The following is a 16,673-nucleotide window of genomic DNA, read 5'->3' as shown; positions in this document are numbered from 1 at the left end:
CTGATGGCCGTCTCACCTCCCAGAACTACCTGATAAGTCCCCAGCTAGACTACTGGTCCATTGCTTGCCCCAAAGAGGTAAACTCAAGCTAGTGGAACTTCCTGTTCATTTACCACCTAGACGGCCCCTTTACCTGACAATACTCCAAAGAGAGTGAGCCCCTTCTGGAAGCAGCAGCAAGCCTGTTGGTTTACACAGCCTGCCCTGCTCTGGTTGAAAGAGAATACTTATAGAGATGGGGAGAAGGGAATGAGAGCAACCTAAAGCAAGAGCACCACTAACTCATGCTGTTCCTGCCCGAAGTTTAGGCGTTTTCATGAACAAATGCCTCTCAGTTTGTTGTATGCTTTTGGTCAATATTTAGAGAGCTGAAATGGATATCTTTGACAGTCTTTTTCCAGCTTTCTAGCTGCTTCTGGGGGAGAGGATTTATCAACCTCGTCATTCTGTCATGCTCTAAGTCCGTATCACAGCCAATCTTTACATTTTTCTGGAATGTGAATTATTAATGCTATTAGAAAGTAGACAATGCAGGTGGGAACATCGCTGTGAAATCTTACTTTCAAATAAAAACATTTGTTTTTGCTTTCTGGGGGAAAAAATTCAGCCAACAAACATAAAGATGGCTAAAGGCACAAGTTTAAATGATTACTGTATTAGATTAAATTAATTAAGAAATCTCAGTCAGTGGAAGCAGCACCTAGGGCACTGTAACTTGACTCCTTCACAGACTTTAAGGAAATGAAATGCTCCACTAGAAAGAGCTAGCCCCAAAGCATTAAGATCCTGCATCCCAGAGCTCATTTTTCTGCTCCTTCTTATTTTCCCACCTCTCTATCTTATGCTTCAACCATGGTCAATACATGCTGGGCATTTTTATTAGTCCCTTTTTTGAATGGTCCATCAGAGTCCCCCTATCAGGCCATCTGTCTGTTTTCCTTTTTCAATTGCCTCTGACGGGCTGAGACCTTCTGGGCAAGTCACTGGAGCTCTGGACACCCTCACAGCTCCCAGGAAGGAAGATAAGAACTGCCCCATGCATCCGGGGGTCCAGCCTCTTCGAGCAAGAGAAGGCTTAGAGGTGTTTTGTTTGTTTTGGCAAAACCTCTCTTTTTCAGATGGGAAAATTAAGGCTCTGGGAAATTAAGGGGCATACTCGGGTCACCTTCCAGGAATGTGATAGAGATCAGTATGTCATGCTGATAAAATAGGCAGAAACCCTCAGAAATTGTTACCTGAACAAGCGAAGGATCAGGCTCAGGGCCAGGGACTAGAGATGACTCCGTGAAGACCAACCTGACTCTGAGAACACTGGACACAGGGCTCCTGAGATGGATTCTTCCCACCCCTCCCCTGTCTCTTACCTTAGCAAAGAAAATCCAGGCTGCACACTGTCCTGGGGTCATAAGGCTTTTTAGCTTCACTGTGCTGACCATGAGAAAGAATCCTAAAAATCCACTGGAAGGAGAAAATATACTTTTGTTAGTGAGACTTGCCTTCCTATAGCCAGTAGCTAACTATTTCCTGTTACATTTTGTATTTACCTTTACAAAAATTAGTCTATATTTAGTTATTACACAACCCCTATCTCATCTCTGTTTTCTAGTGATCTCTGGATAAAAATACCCAAAATTAAAAAACCCATGAAGCTCTACTATGCTAAGGAGCTATGAAGAGATCATTTCCCTGGAGGCAGGGAGTGGGTATAGAAATTTGGGAGATCTCTGGCTAAATCATGAAAGAAAAAAAAAAATCTGGAGGACAGTATCTCCTGCTTCCTTCTGTACTACTTCTGGAGCTTGGTGCTTGCCAAGGTAGAGCTTCAACTTTTTTTTCAAGCAGAACAAACTGTTAGGAAAAGACTTCCAAAGAAACACTCACCGTATGAAGTCAGAGGGTCTGGACTGGCCCCTTGGTTCAAGGTAAGAACCTAAAGGGGAGGGCTGCATAACAGAAGTCCCCCAAAGCAGGGTGACCTACACAGACGCTATACTTTGGGAATGATGTCTGAAAGAGCCCTCACCTCCCAAGGGAGCCTGAGGCTGGACAGCAACTCAGGGGCTATCCAGAGGTTTGGAGCTCTACATACCTCCTCCTTTGTAGCTCCAGGGTGTCGGATGCCAGACTGCCATCTGACCTCTATTATAGGTGCTGGGGTATGGCTCCCACCCAGATCATGAGCCCTGAGAGGGAGGGGCCCAATCTTGGGCTTCTCCATATTTCCCCAACAGAGCCAAATAAGGTGCCCTGATCATAGCATGTATTACATAAATGTTTGGCAGGTGTACTTGGAAGCAGGTTGAATTGACTTAAATGCACCTAAGGCCAAATTTCACAGAAATGTGCGCCTTCATTTCATTAGATTCGATTAGGTCACAGCCACATTCTTGGGGCAAGACCAGGGACAGGGATTAGGTTTCCTCTCTATATATTTCAGCCTGTTTGGCCTAACTACCCACAAAGTTTGCACAGGTCTGCACTTGCAGTCATGGGAGCCCTGGCCGCGCTGATTAAGGCGTTGAATCACCCTCACAAGGAGCCCCTGTGGGGAACCAGGAAGCTGGAAATCAAGTGATCCGGGATTCTATTCCTGGCTGTGCTCACCGACCCTCGTAACCTTGACCAAATCCCCATTTTTCCCCCTTTTTTTCTTGCCCCAGGTTCGGTTCTGTGGCCTTAAAGCAGGAATAAGCACAGCGCTCTTCATCCTATTTTATGGAAATCAGAGATTTTCAGAACAGAAAGGTTCCCCAGCCCCAAGTCTCACTTTATTAACAAGCAAACTGGGTCACAGGCGTAATTAGAGCCCAGGTTTCCTGGCTTTTCCGAAGCTCTCCACAGTCCTGCAGACTTCAGCGTGGAAATGTGCTCTCGGCCAGAGAGATGGAGTGAGATGCTCCGGGTGCCCAAGGTCGCGAGGCTGGTAGAGGACAGTGAGGCAGCCGGCCCTCCAGGGCTCCTCTTGGTGGTGTCCACCCCCTGCATCCCCAAAAGGTGCCTGTCCCATCCCCCATACCTCGGTCCCCTTTGCGCTTCTCCTGTCCTCTCCATCCCTGGCCAGAGGAGGGCACAGTTCCACGCTGACCCTTGCCCTCAGCACAGACTCTGCTAGGACTGAGCGACCCCTGGCTTGTGACCAACACGCTCCTGAAAGCGTCCATGACTCTTTCCCATCACCTGACTTGCATGTCGGTGAATCACTTCTAAATGACTCATGGGTCCCTCCCTCAACTCCCTCATCTGTGTCTCCCACTTCCAGCTTGTCTACCCCTTGCTGTGGAGGCGGTCTTAAGAGCACTGGGCAGACCCCAGGAGTGAAGGAGCCTGGGGCTCCCTATTCATCGGGTCTCCAGGCCACGGCTACCACTGACCCCTCAGGCCTCCACGACCCCTCCTGAGCTCCCCCAGGACCTCTGAAGGTGACAGCTCTTAGTCTGAGATACGGTTATGGGGGAGTCACGAGATGACGTGGGGAAAAGCGCCACGTTCTTAAAAGAGGGTAAGCCAGAGGTAGAATGTAATAGAGAGTTAAACCAATTCAGATAAAGATTTCCAAATCTTTCAAATTAAAAAAAAAAACACCTGAGTTTTCATGTTGGATTAGAAAAACTTGCAGATTAAAAGGGGCAGAAATGGAGGCAGAAGGTCACCCTACAGGGACTTCCCTGCCGGTCCAGCGGTTAAGACTCTGCACTTCCACTGCAGGAGGCACAAGTTCGATCTCTGGTCGGGGAACTAAGATCCTGCGAGCCGCGCAGCGTGGCCAAGGAAAAAAAAAAAAAAATAGGTCACCCCACAAAGCCATCACCAACGGGCTATGAACCGTGATGCTCTTCTCCAAATAACCAAACCTGGCGGCCCCCTTGGCACCCTGGCCACCCACGCGGCCAAAGAAGCAGGCCCAAAGGGAAGCAAGTCCGCAGGCACCAGGGTGGCACTGACACTCCTGCCACACAATCCTAGCTAATGGGCAAGTGACAAGGCCTGACCAAATGGATAGGAACTGAGAAGACAAATTCTGTCAGTGTTTTCCTGAAACTTTTCTGAGAATGATAAGAAAAATAAATAAATCATTCTGAGGCTCCAATGCAGGAGCAAACTCCAGGATACTGATTTTTTCTGCCCTAACACACCCCCATCAGAAACAGCACCTAGCTGCATATCAGCTCTTTAACTCTCTGTGAAGAACCACTGCTTCACAAGATACACTCTCTTTTGGGTGGAAATAGGTGGTCTGGCTTTTATGTAGCAATTGCTTCTGGTCTGTTGACATTTTATCTACAGATAATAATAATGCCCATCATTTGCTGAGCTGGGCAAGATGCTTTGAGCTTCGTGTACCTTATTTAATACACACAATCACCCTGTATTAGTATTATCTTTCCATTTTACAGATGAGAAAACTAAACTAAGGTTTGGGAGAAGTAGGATAACTTGCCCAAAGACACAAATTAGCAAACGGCAAGGCTGAAATTCAACCCAAGTGTGGCCTTTCGACCACATCAGAATCCATGCTTTGAGACTGTCCACAGAAGCCTTTCCATTCCTCAGCACAATACAGTCAAGTGAAGTGGGGGTCATGGCAGGAAAGGGGTGGGGGTAGGATGGGGATGAACCTCTTTGTATCTAAATGTATCCATCTATTTGGTCCACATCTCTGATACTTCCCAAGGCCAAATATTAACGATCACCTTGTGGTCTAGACAATTCCTAGTCATTGGTTTCAAAATCTGTCTCTCAGAGTCTTAGGGTTCAGTCAAAATTTTTTGGAGGCTGCCCTTTAGGAACAAGAGAGAAATCAAGGTAGATGTCGACAGGGTGTGATTCTGTACCCAAATCTTCCCTTGAACTGAGTCAGTGTCATCATTTTTATATGCTGAAGTTCTGTTTAAGAATTGCTTGTGGGGGAAAAAAAAAAGGGGGAGAATTCTCTCTCTTCTGCAAGTCTGAAAACCACTGCCCTGGCCGAGAAAATTCTTCAGGACAGGGGTCCTCGCAGGTCCCAGGCCAGCCCTGAGCACCTGAGAACATTCATAACAACCCTCTGATGGCCGACGGGGCAACTTCCTCACCTGCACCAGACACCACTTTCTTCCGACGCTCATTCAGATAACAGACAGTGACCCGGGGCTTCACGAAGACACAGCTGGTAGTCCAGAAACATACAAATCCACAGTGCGAGGGGTTTTCCGAGTTAAGATTACCTGGCACAGCAGCTGCCATGGAATCTGTAGAAATACAGGAACGGAAAGTCCAGGACGCTGAGGAGATCACCTGAGGGAAACAGCAAGGGTGAGACACACAGCCCGAAAGCCCCCTGCCCCCGGCTGCCCGGAAACACAAGGCAAGGATCTTAATTACATCAGCCCTCTGAGCGTTGAGCTGCCCAGCAGTGAGTTCACTCCTGCATTCGAGGGTTTCTGTGTCCTTGGCATCGTCTTATTATAATAATAGTATGATGAAAATGACACCCATTTAGTGAAAGCCTGCCCTGTGCAGGGCCCTGTGTGAAAAGCTTCCCGAACATTGTCTCTTTCAATCCTTGTAACAACTCTGTGAAGCTTTGTTATCCCCATTTTAACTGCAGCTCAGAGAAGTGATTTGTTTACGTTTGCACAGCTCTCTTAACTGTTGAGCCAGAATGTGGACCCCGGTGACTTCAAGTCCTAAGATCTTTCCTCTTCGCCAGGCAGCCATCCCTGGCCCAGAGCGTAGGACAAAAAGAATCTTTAAGATTCTTCTATTCTTTTCTGCCTTACATCTAAAAAAGGATCATAAACGCATGCCTCTGACATCTCCTCTCATCTTTGTGTTTAATTACCGCACAAACAGAGAAAGGGCCAAGCGCCCATGCATACTCATTTTAGTTCAAGGTCCAAAGGGTACATTTATTTCTAGTGAAGTAAGTTCATTCTTTTAGTTCCACTTGGTGCAAGAGGAAATAATCACACATATTGGCCGCTTCCCTCTCTGGAATTTGAACTTGGTCACAAACAAGAAGTCAGGAGATTAAAAAAGCAGAAAGCCTTCCAAAAATGTCCAGAGAAAAGGAATTAAGCATTTCCACAGCAGATAGCCTAATCCTTCCAAATCTGGAATTTCTGAGATTCTGGAGGCGCCAGACCTTCCAGACCCCTGGGCCTCGGTCTGTCTCTCAGTTCTGGATGGACTGGAGCCTGTGAGGGGCGGTGGAACATCCTTCATCACTACACTTACTAATCAAGAGTTTCAGAACAAAAGACACAACGCATCGCTACACTTCCTTGTACCTAAATGATCTCAAATGATTCAACCATCGACTGGGAAGGAAAGGTCTGAATTCCACTTCTCCGGACGGCTGCTTTTTTCTACCATAACTATTGTTATTTTGTTTGATATGGTTTGTACATATGTATGTGTATTTAACTGAAAGGAGAGGTCCCCTAGGATCTGGTTTTCGTGCAGCCCAACAAAAGGCTAAGAGTTTTTGTTCTCCTTCTGCTCCGGCTCCACTGGACATCCCTGTCATTTACTAGGGACCCATACTGGTGGAGGGACTTTGTAACTGACATCAGGCCCAGACATCCAGTGCATGAGGAGCTCCACTGCTTCTGTAGCCCCTTTTCGCACAGAAGTGACAGTTGAGGAAACCCTGAGCACCCCGGTGCTGGCAGGCGGCCCCAGCCCCCTGTAAGGTGGGCGCAGGCATGTTCGTGGAGGATTTGCTCTGTCTCTTTGGCAGCTCTTGGCTCTTGGCTGTTTCCCAACCGCCCTCTCAGCGTGAGAGAAACGGCAGCGCAGTCAGTGTGATCAGGAGGACTGAGCAGAGAAGAATAAATTAAACGCAGGACCTCAGGATTCAGGGGAGGTGACCTGGACTCCCGGTGCGGCCCAGGCTACGGAGGGGTCTGAAGGGCAGTGGAGTGGGCAGAGGTAGACTGGGAGGAAGGAAGATAAAGAAAAAAAATCACCATCCTAGGGAACTGACCAGCTGCATAATAATCCTCCCTCAAATCCTAAAAATTGATCCTGTCGATTATTGAGAGCAAGAGAGAGAATAGCTCACTCTTCCCTTTGAGCCATCTCTAAAACCTCCACACATTTCTCACGTAGTTGACTCCATGACTGTCTCTCCTTCTAGAGCCATCGAGTCCTTGTGAGCAAGGATTCTACTATACTCAACACTTGTATCCGCTGTGTTAGGACCATCTCTGACAAATGACAAGCACTCCTGATCCAAGAGTATCTGGAAGACTTCAACCCCTCTTGCTTTCCCTGGAGAGAATGTTCCGAACACTTTCCACTTGGCTCTGCTGGTCCTCAATCTCAAATTGGCCCCCAGTACGTCCCCCTTGATGCCTTCAGCCGGCCTCATCTTCTACTTCAACAGAGAGGGCGCACACCAACCTCTAAACAGCAAAGGTTAATAACTGTGCTACAAAAATAGCCCCGAAAATGTTGCAGTACGTGGCTAGCTGGCCCCAACCACATGAGAACTAGACCCAGGAACTAAAAACTGTGTAAAGGTGCTCAAAAGACAACTTCTGCACCACCTAGTGCAGAACGCACACTTCAGGCACAAATTAAGTGGGTCAAGCTCTGTACACATGCTTTGTGGCATCAACACGCAGCTTATGCACAGAAGTCGGAGTTAAGCCTTCATGCCTGTGCTCCACAGTTAAAATTCTGCTGACTCTCTGAGCGAGGGAGTGAGTCCCATCTCTCTGAAGATAACGGAGCATGAAATCACCACGGTGAAAAGTGTGGCACAATTTTACCACATCAAGAATAATGGATACTTGGACATCAAGAAAATTTCCTCTCACCACATTTTAGTCCTCAGAATGAGTGGAAAAGTGGAAGGTCGGCTCCAGGATGTAGCTCGTACTGCTTGCTTTATCTCTATATGAGCAGTAGACACACCACATAACAAGGTCATTTCTGGTCAGATTCCCGAAAGTCTTCCTGCCCTTCTGGTTCCTTGAAATTTTCTCTCTTGAAAATGCCACAGCAGAGGGACCCATACAAAGATGAAATGCAAACTTTCAAGCAGAGGAAGAATTTGTTTTCTCTACTTTTACTTAAAGCAGTCCTGGGGGTGCAAGTTTCTAAGATTCTTGGAGCTTCTGCATGAACTGTGACTTTGAAAGATTAGAAGGAGAAGTAGATCCCACCCATCAAGAAGCAAACCCAGTGCCTGAAACAGGAAAAGTGTCAGGGTCTGCACCTAGGACATGGAGAACTATCTACCTGGTCCCTACCTACCACTACATCCCAATGCACCCCAAAGGTGGTGACCCAAAGCCACACCATCTGCATTGCAAGAAAGCCCATCTTTCTAGTCACTCGGGAGTGAGTGAGAAGGGCGGCTCAGTCAAAAGCACTACTGAGAGACCATCACCCACCTAGTAGTATAGCTAACGTAAGACAGACAACACCAAATGTTGGTGAAGACATGGAGAAACCGGAACTCTAACACATTGTTGGGTGGGAGGGTAAAATGGTACAGATGCTTTAGAAAACTGGCACTTTCTTTAAAAGTTAAACATATATCTACTGTAAGACCCAGAAACTCTACTCCTAGATATTTATCCAAGAGACATTAAAACATAAGTCCACCAAAAGCACTGTATGAGAATCTTGATGGCAGCTTTATTCATAACAGCCCAAAACTGGAAACATCCCAGGTGAGCATCAACAGGTGAATGGATAAACAAAGGGTTCGCACACTGGCACACTAGTCAGCAATAAAAGAGAAGAGACTAGTGAGACACCCAACAACCTGGATGAATCTCTAAATGCTATGCTGAATGAAAGAGCTAGACACAAAAGAATACTTCCTGTGTGTTTCCATTTATATGAGGCTCTAGAATAGACAGAACTTATGCATGGTAACAGAAATCAGATCAACAGAGGCTTCTGGTGGTCGGTGAGAGGGAGTGACTGAGAAGGGACGTGAGGAAACTTTCTGCAGTGACAGAAGTTTTCTATATCTTGATAGAGGTGTGAGTTACATGGGCATATACATTTGTCACAATTGATCAAGCTGCACATTTAAGATAGGTGCATTTCCTATGTGTAAATCATATCTCAATTTTAAAATGTTTTGAGACTACTACTAAATAATGAAGATACAAGTCAAAAAAGAAGAGGTAAGAAGAAACCAAAAAGAATAAAGCCCTGTTTTAAAACATCAGAAATTAACAGAGCCTTAAAAAAAAAAAAAAAAAGGCTGCACCCGCGGGTCCTGGCTCTTACTGTGTCTTAATTGGTGCAGATGTGGGAGAATCAGGAAGCTGCTCTCCCTGACCCACACCCAGGCCTTGAAGTGGACACTCCAGATGGAAAGTATAATGAGCAAGTGGGAAAGAACGAAGTGCTGTTCCACCTTAAAAATGGGCTGGACCACCCACGGGTCCAATGAGGAAGCTAACGAATTGGCAGGAATTGAAGCTGCCAATCAGAGCAGTCCTCGAATACTTCCGGAGGAAAGAGATTCTCCTCAGCGGTTTTATTTGCTTAAGTTTTGTAATCAACCTTATGCCCCTATGAGAAAACATCACCAGACATCACCAGGACCCATCAAAGGGTTTAGGGCAACTGACCTGGCTTTATAAAGCTGGGAAAAATGGATCCCCAAGGGGTCTTCTAGATTCTCAGCTTCCATAATCTCACACACCAAATCCCTACCTTCGTATCCATCTGCCTTAATTACCTGCTTGAGCAAACCTGTGTGCTTTTTGAAACAATGGGCCACTGCTTAGAGCTGGACATGGTTATGCATTACACAACTTCAGTATAAACACACTGCACTGTTTATAAAGACCACAACTGTATTTGTTACTTCATTCACGTAAAAGTAGGTGCGGTTCCACAGTGCTTCCCTGCAACGTTCACGGATTAGATACCCAACTTGGTGTTGGTATAGATGAACATCTCCGGCTTCTTCTGGAAGGCCGCCGCCAGTTCACAGGTAGCCGCACACCTACCTTCCCTGGGGCCTTTGCCTGAGCCCTGCTACGATGGCTACTGAGGCCCACAGGACTCCTGACCACTACGGCTGTGGGGCATCCCCTTGCAGGGAAGCTTTAGCTAAACTCCAGTCTCCCTCTGCTACTCACTTCCTCATCTTGGTCACATCACTTAACTCCTCTGGGTTTCAATTTCCTCATTTGTAAAATGTGGTGGCACCTTGGATAATCACTAAGGTTCCTTCCAGTTCTGATAAGCGTGAGTGTAACAGATGAACTAGCACAACCTCTCAGTGAAAGGCAGAGTGGCTTCTTTAAGTGAATATCATTCACCCAAATCCACTAGAAATCACTCAGGGGGAAAATGAACATGTAAACCAAGAAGAACCAGCAAGCATAACGCTCCAAAGGTCTTTGATTAAAAACCTATTTGAAAGGCAGAAGACACTTAGTAGGCTCTGAAATATCTGCTGGGTGGCAACCCTCTGGCTGCACGAAGGAATGCTGAGAGGCAGGATTTGGAGGCGGACACTCAGCGGTACAGGTAGGTGTTTAGGGTCAATACCAGGGTTTCATATGACTTGTAATTTTACAGAGGATAGGTTTTCAGGCTATGGGAGTGGGCAGAAAACAGTGGATGTGCTTCAGTATGGGCAAGTGTAGAAGCACTCATGGAGAAAAAAATAATTCAAATTATGCTAATGAGACAGCAGTTCAGATAGGTCATGTCCAATCTAGAAACATGACCCGAGTCACCATCAGCAATTCCCTGAGGATATTAGTTCAAACAGTCTGAAGCAGCTAAAAACACAAACAGAAAGGGGTTGCTGTTTGGGGCACAGTAGGGAGCTAGAAGGGGCTTCAGAAATAATCCAGTCCACCTTTCTTAATTTCCGGATAAGAGACTGAGACCCTGAGGGCTTGGGTAATGCCTCATGCATAGCAGAGGTCAATAAACATTAGTTTAAGTGTGACCAATAAAATGTGTATTTCCAGCCATGCTGCACACAGATATTTTTGCTTTATCTTTGCATCAACTTCAAAACCTTTCAAAGTAAAAAAACACAATGAAATAGAGGATTACGGAAAATTCCTGAATTTGGAAAACAACTCTAGGGTAATTGAGGCAGCAACAGGGTAAAGGTAAGTTTTCTTTTTTTTAATTTAATTCTATTTATTTATTTTTTATACAGCAGGTTCTTATTAGTTATCTATTTTATACGTATCAGTGTATATATGGGCGAAGGTAAGTTTTAAAATGACTTCTTTCATCTGGAATTATGAAAACTGGATGACAATATATGATAAAAATGTATAAAAGGATGTCACTGAGAAATAGGTGCAATTTGAACTTCTCCACCAAATCTTTAGCCCTAGGATTGAAGAGCAATTCTGGGTACTTGAAGGGAGAATTTTAGAAAAGGACAAAGCAAGCACTAGTTTATTTGGCAGATTATAAACCCGCCTGTACACCTGAGATTGCACCAGATGAAAACATCAACAATAAAAGATGGAAAAAGGTTCAATTCATGAGCAATAAATCCATAACGGTATACTAAGAACAGTTTCAAGTATGTGGGCCATTCCTAACCCTTAAGTTTGACACCCTAGAAGGCAGCTACATTCTCTTACAAAATTTCCCTCAGAGATATAACCGGAGTCAGAGCACTGGGTTGAATGGGCAATGCAAGATATACAAACAAACAAACAAAATCGTGTTTACCTGTGGGGTGAGATGCAAATGCCAGGAGCACCACGCTGAAAAAGAAACAGCAGACTCGTGAAGAAAGCTTCCCCAGCACTGAGAAAACAACATCCATTTTCACCCATTCTACTTGGAAATAGTGAGATTTGCCTAAAAGCAAACTATCTGCACTGAATGGTCTCTTTCTGCCTAAACCCAGCTTGTCAGGGAGAGAGTGAGAATCTCCTGAAATGCCTCAGGTTCTGGCAAGAGGGCTGGATCTCCCCTGGGATGGACTCTGAGGGTCCGCGCCCCTCTTGGAGGGTCAGCCCTGCCACTAATGATTATCATATTCACCTAATCCACAGAGATTATTTGTCAGCTAAACAAAGCAGAGTCTAAATTACAAACAGGCTGCAGCCTAAAAGTTAGCTGTTGAATGTGAGCTAAATCACAAAATTCACTACACAGAAGAATAGGTAAATTTCCAGGAAGCTAGCCCACAAAATGACCCATGCCATCCACCCTGTGTCTGAAAACTACCTGGACCAATTTGCAGTTGATGCTGTATGGGCTGATGCAGGCCATACCTGTGCTTGGCTGTCTCCCATCTTTATCTCTGGAAGCCTGTCCCATCTCCCGGCGCCTGTCTACAAGTGCCTTTGTGCGGTCCTAAGCCCACCTTCCGTACCCTCTTCCATCAAAACTCATGCCACGCAGGCAGCTGATTTAGTTGGAGGTTAGGAATGAAACTTTTAATTCAAATATAAGAAGGAAAGTTTTCTTAAAGCGCTGGATGGCCTGCTCTGGTTCTCAACCCTGGATACACATCCAAATAGTGTAACATCCTGGCTAGAATCTCTAAGGTACGGTCCGGGCATCCATTGTTTTTATTTGTTGTGGCTCCCGGAAGCTACAAAGTACCAGGATCAGGAACCACTGCCACAAATCTCCAGTTGGTGACACGACAGCCAGGGAAACCAATGTGAGCTCCTCAGCCCTGCTCTTGGGTTATCTCCCAGCATCGTTTCTGTTTTTCTGATGGTTTTCAGAGGAACAGCATCACAGAAAGAGGCAGGAGGAGAGGAGGGTTGTGACAACGGCCGTAAGAATAGTCACATTCTGGTCATTCGGAAGTTGTAGGTTTGTGAGACAAGGGTTTACAGGTAGCTAGCTGTAAAAAAATACACACACTACAGACAAGACTGGAGATTCCCTGTCCTTCTCATGGGCATCTGCTTGCTGTCTCTTCTTTCTCCGGAAAACACATACCCTGTACATACTCCATTACTCTCTCGCCGGAAAACACATACCCTGTACATTCTCCATTATTCTGTCTCTCTCCGGAAAACACATACCCTGTACATTCTCCATTATTCTATCTCGCTGGATCCCCTCTTGGCTTCAACTTCAGCAGCAGAAGTTATTGCTCCTATGGCAGGATGTGAGGGGCCCCTTTCCATCCCAAAACATGTCCCAGGGCCTGACATGGTATCCCAAATGCCATCATCGGAATCACCCCAAAGGGTGACTCTAAAAGAAAACACTAGGGAGTTAAAAATAAGAGATAATTAAATAAAAGAGTTGACTCTCTAGTCCATGTCTGAATTTTGTAAATACAGAGTTACACCCACCTAATTCCTACACTGTGATGACCTGGGGAGCAAGAACCATATTTTATTTGTCTTTGGAGCTCAAGTATTTAGCAGGGCCAGATGCATAGCAGGTTCTCCCTATGTTTTCAAACCAGCAGAGAGAGATCAAACCAGCAGGCAGAGCTCCGGGCTGGCACCTACAGGCGCAGCTACCCTACAGAGCTGAGTGAATGCAGATCTCTGGAGGCTGATACCCAGGGCCTATGGGAAATCGAATCTCAGTCCTGGCTCATCTTCATCACTTGTACTGAAAGAAGACGTGGAAACAGCGGTGTGGCTTTGGCGGGGTGTGCAGCGGGCTGAGGCAGGAAGCCTTGAGCACCTGGCTCCCAGGTAGTGAAACCCTCACACGGGGGAGGGCAGAGAGGGGGGAGGGCAGGAGAACTAGCTGGGGGTCACAGCGGCTGTTTTTTTCCACCCCCAAAACCCTCTGCTGCTCGCCTTGGCTATAAGCTCTGTGGGGAAAAAGAACTGTCTACAGTAGTCCGATGTCATGGAAACATTTCAAACACCAAGAGACTTCTGCATTTTCAGAAACATCTCTTGAAAAGGCAGCTGGTGGGTCTGGGCAGAGTGGAACTAATGACTGTTCCACTGAGTACAAAAGAGGCCCCAGCTATGTTTGGGTTGAATCCTGTCTTCAAAAAGGCATTTTCATAAATATTAAGATATTTAGGAACTTTACCTGTAGGTAGAGAACACAGATCTTGAACGTTTTAAGCCAACTTCCTGCAGAAATCCATGTGGCCAAAGGCTGAGAGGCACCTCTCCGACCTTGGTCCTCTGGACTGAATGTTGTTGCATTAGGCAAACTTGAGTTCTAGACAGCAAAACCTCACTTTCTCAATTAGGTCCCTCAGTGCACCATGTGGGACTCTCAGAATGCAAGAATACTCCCCAGCTATTCTACTTAGCAGCCAACCCCTATTCTTTACTTGGCTTGGGGCAACGGTACAAATGGAAATCCATATACTACACTTACATATTATAAATCAAGCCTCAAACTTCATCCTACCTTAACAAATACACCTTCAAAGCAACCTGAAAGTCCAGATTAAAATTTAGAATTCTTGGAGTCCTTGGAGCTTCTTGTCAGAAGGTGTTAGTGTGGGGACATCCTGCCTCTGGCTCCCGGCTCCCAGTGCACCCTCTTCTCTCCCGACACCAGACTCCATCCTGCACCCAAGGACCTCAAACATGTGTGTGTGGACACCTCAGTCTGCAAGCCCACCCTCCATGCACATCCCTCATACTAACAGCCTCTCTTTGGACATCCATTGGGTCTCGGAATGAGTTAAGAAGACAGACCCAGGGAGGCCTTGGAATCCACTTGGGTCGGAAATTCCAAGGCCCAGTCTAGAAGGAAGGGTGTGGGCTCTTAGCCTTACAGACTCCATATGCCTTGGGGAGAGGCATGGCTCTCCGAAGTGTGGGGCTGGATGGAAGCCCTTCTTGCCTGGCCTAACGGCAGGACCACTATTTAGTTTCTGCAGTTCTGATCATCTCACCAATTATTTAGCTTGCCTTGCTGGCAGGCAGGCACACTGGCTCAGATCTCCCTTATCAAAATATTACTGGATATAACTGACTCACTTTGCTGTACAGCAGAAACTAACACAACGTTGTAAATAAACTATACTCCAATAAAAAAATTAATAGAAAATATATACATTATTGGAAAATAAAAATCCATTAGCTCTAGAAGAATATGAGTTATTCTTTGAAAATTTAAATTATATTTTACCTGAATAGATAGTTTAAGTACTGCTGGTCAATGTCACTAAGAAATGAGAAAAAAAAAAACATAAAAGGTAAAATAATATGTGTTTAACATACACAAAATAGTCATTTTCTTCCATTAATAAATTAGATCTATGTATAAGTTCCTAGATTTATAAATCATTAATAAACACTAAGAAAAGTACTTTATATTCAAAACCATTTCCTGGCTCATTTTTTAAAAACGTTTTCAATTTAGTACTATCACATGCATTTTCACTTGTGGCCGATTATGTGTACATTTGCCATTTTAAAAGGAGTGTCAGCTCTCTCAGGTCACTGGACTGGCTTCTAGGGCTACCATACTTGACAAATAAAAATACAGGACACCCAAGTAAATCTGAAATTCACATAAAGAATAATGTTTTAGTCTAAGTATGATCCAAATATTGCATGAAACATACTTAAACTAAAAAAATTATTTGCTGCTTCTCTGAAATTCAAATTTACCTGGGTATCCTGTATTTTATCTAACAACTCTACTGGCTTCTTGCTGAAAAAACACTTTATTCAAAGAAAAAATGGTGCTCTAAGGACCCACCACATACCCTCAGCATGTATAACCTTCTCCCAGGAGTCAGTCCCTTCAGACCTTTCTTTGTGGGCCTCAGACGGCCCCGAAACCCAGTGGCCAGCTGGCCAGTGGAGGGCTCTGACCTGGCGGCTCCAGCCCAACCAAGGCCTGAATTCTCATCTTTTTCATTTACATTCAGCAACTCTGTTCCACTGACTGCCCTCAACAAAGGCCTCATTTTACCCCAGAACAGAGTTGGCGACGGGGGAGGCTTCTGGGTCTAAAGTTAGGAAGGGGTTGGAGAAACAAGAAAAAAGACTTGTGCCTCTGAGCTGGAGGAAGTGAACTGGGGCCCAAGGCAGCCGGTCACGCAATTTTTGTCAAAATGTCATCTAAAGGGCCACCCTGAAGGAAGAGGAGAGAGACTTCCAGGCTCTTTGCACATCGCTGGCAATGGTTCAGGTACTGATGGACCCGGCCTGCTGCCCTCCCCCCATCCTGGACTCATGGAGTCTCTGGCTGATGGAAGAAGCTCACGACCCCATGGGTCTCACCCCTTTCCTTTAACCAAAGGACGACTCACCAAATTTTAAAAGTTTACCTTAACGCGTTGGGTTTCTGGGATTTCTGTAGTATCTTATAAGCCCCTGGAAAGGAAGCAACACAAGTCACTGGCACGCGGCATTCTGTGGAGGGGGCCGTCTGGTGCTTCCTGGGAAGCATGAAACGCGCAGGGAGAAGGGGCCCTCTTCCCTGCAAGGGTCACCCGCAGCCAATAGGGGGCGACCAAGAGCACTTTGGAGAATTTCAAGGATGCACATTCGATAATCCCCCAGATGATGCAGTTCATAGACAGACTGCTGGGCTGGAAAGGCTCGCGGTCCCCAGAAGGACACAATTAACAGGATTGTTAAGCCTGGATTTCCTTTGATGGTGATGAGAAACACCGCTGGACTTCTGACCCATGTGTCACAAAGTCAGGGCACTGTTTTTCCCTCTAAGACTACAGATAGGAAACACTGGTTTGAAATAAAGTAGATGGTCCTTTTATTTCACCCACTTAATTTTTTTTTTTTTTTTTTTTTTTTTTT

The 16,673-nt window shown here is 45.6% G+C and overlaps 1 protein-coding gene across 6 annotated transcripts in view; it reads right to left on the bottom strand.

Annotated features, from left to right (window-relative positions):
• Positions 1-16,673, bottom strand: part of SLC35D4 (solute carrier family 35 member D4) — a 107,887-nt gene that overhangs the window by 41,958 nt on the left and 49,256 nt on the right. For 3 of the 6 annotated variants that reach the window (XR_003004928.1, XM_024757929.1, XM_024757930.1), the window contains exons 9-14: positions 16,184-16,229; positions 15,034-15,069; positions 13,975-14,109; positions 11,674-11,708; positions 5,205-5,274; positions 1,365-1,458 (exon numbers count right to left, since the gene is read on the bottom strand). Coding sequence is in view for 4 of the 6 variants with exons in the window: in XM_024757929.1 (XP_024613697.1) it covers positions 1,365-1,458; positions 5,205-5,274; positions 11,674-11,708; positions 13,975-14,109; positions 15,034-15,069; positions 16,184-16,229 (416 nt within the window). In the remaining 2 variants the exon portion in view is untranslated. Of the gene's footprint in view, positions 1-1,364; positions 1,459-5,072; positions 5,275-11,673; positions 11,709-13,974; positions 14,110-15,033; positions 15,070-16,183; positions 16,230-16,673 lie in introns of those variants that run through there. The other 3 variants (XM_024757932.1, XM_024757931.1, XR_003004929.1) reach the window with 2 other exon arrangements.

The sequence above is a fragment of the Neophocaena asiaeorientalis genome, unplaced genomic scaffold, assembly GCF_003031525.2.
Source record: "Neophocaena asiaeorientalis asiaeorientalis breed wild unplaced genomic scaffold, Neophocaena_asiaeorientalis_V1.1 scaffold142, whole genome shotgun sequence".
Taxonomy (NCBI): Eukaryota; Metazoa; Chordata; class Mammalia; order Artiodactyla; family Phocoenidae; genus Neophocaena; species Neophocaena asiaeorientalis.
The sequence above is the reverse complement of the archived record's forward strand: the minus strand, read 5'-3'. Positions and strand labels throughout refer to the sequence as shown.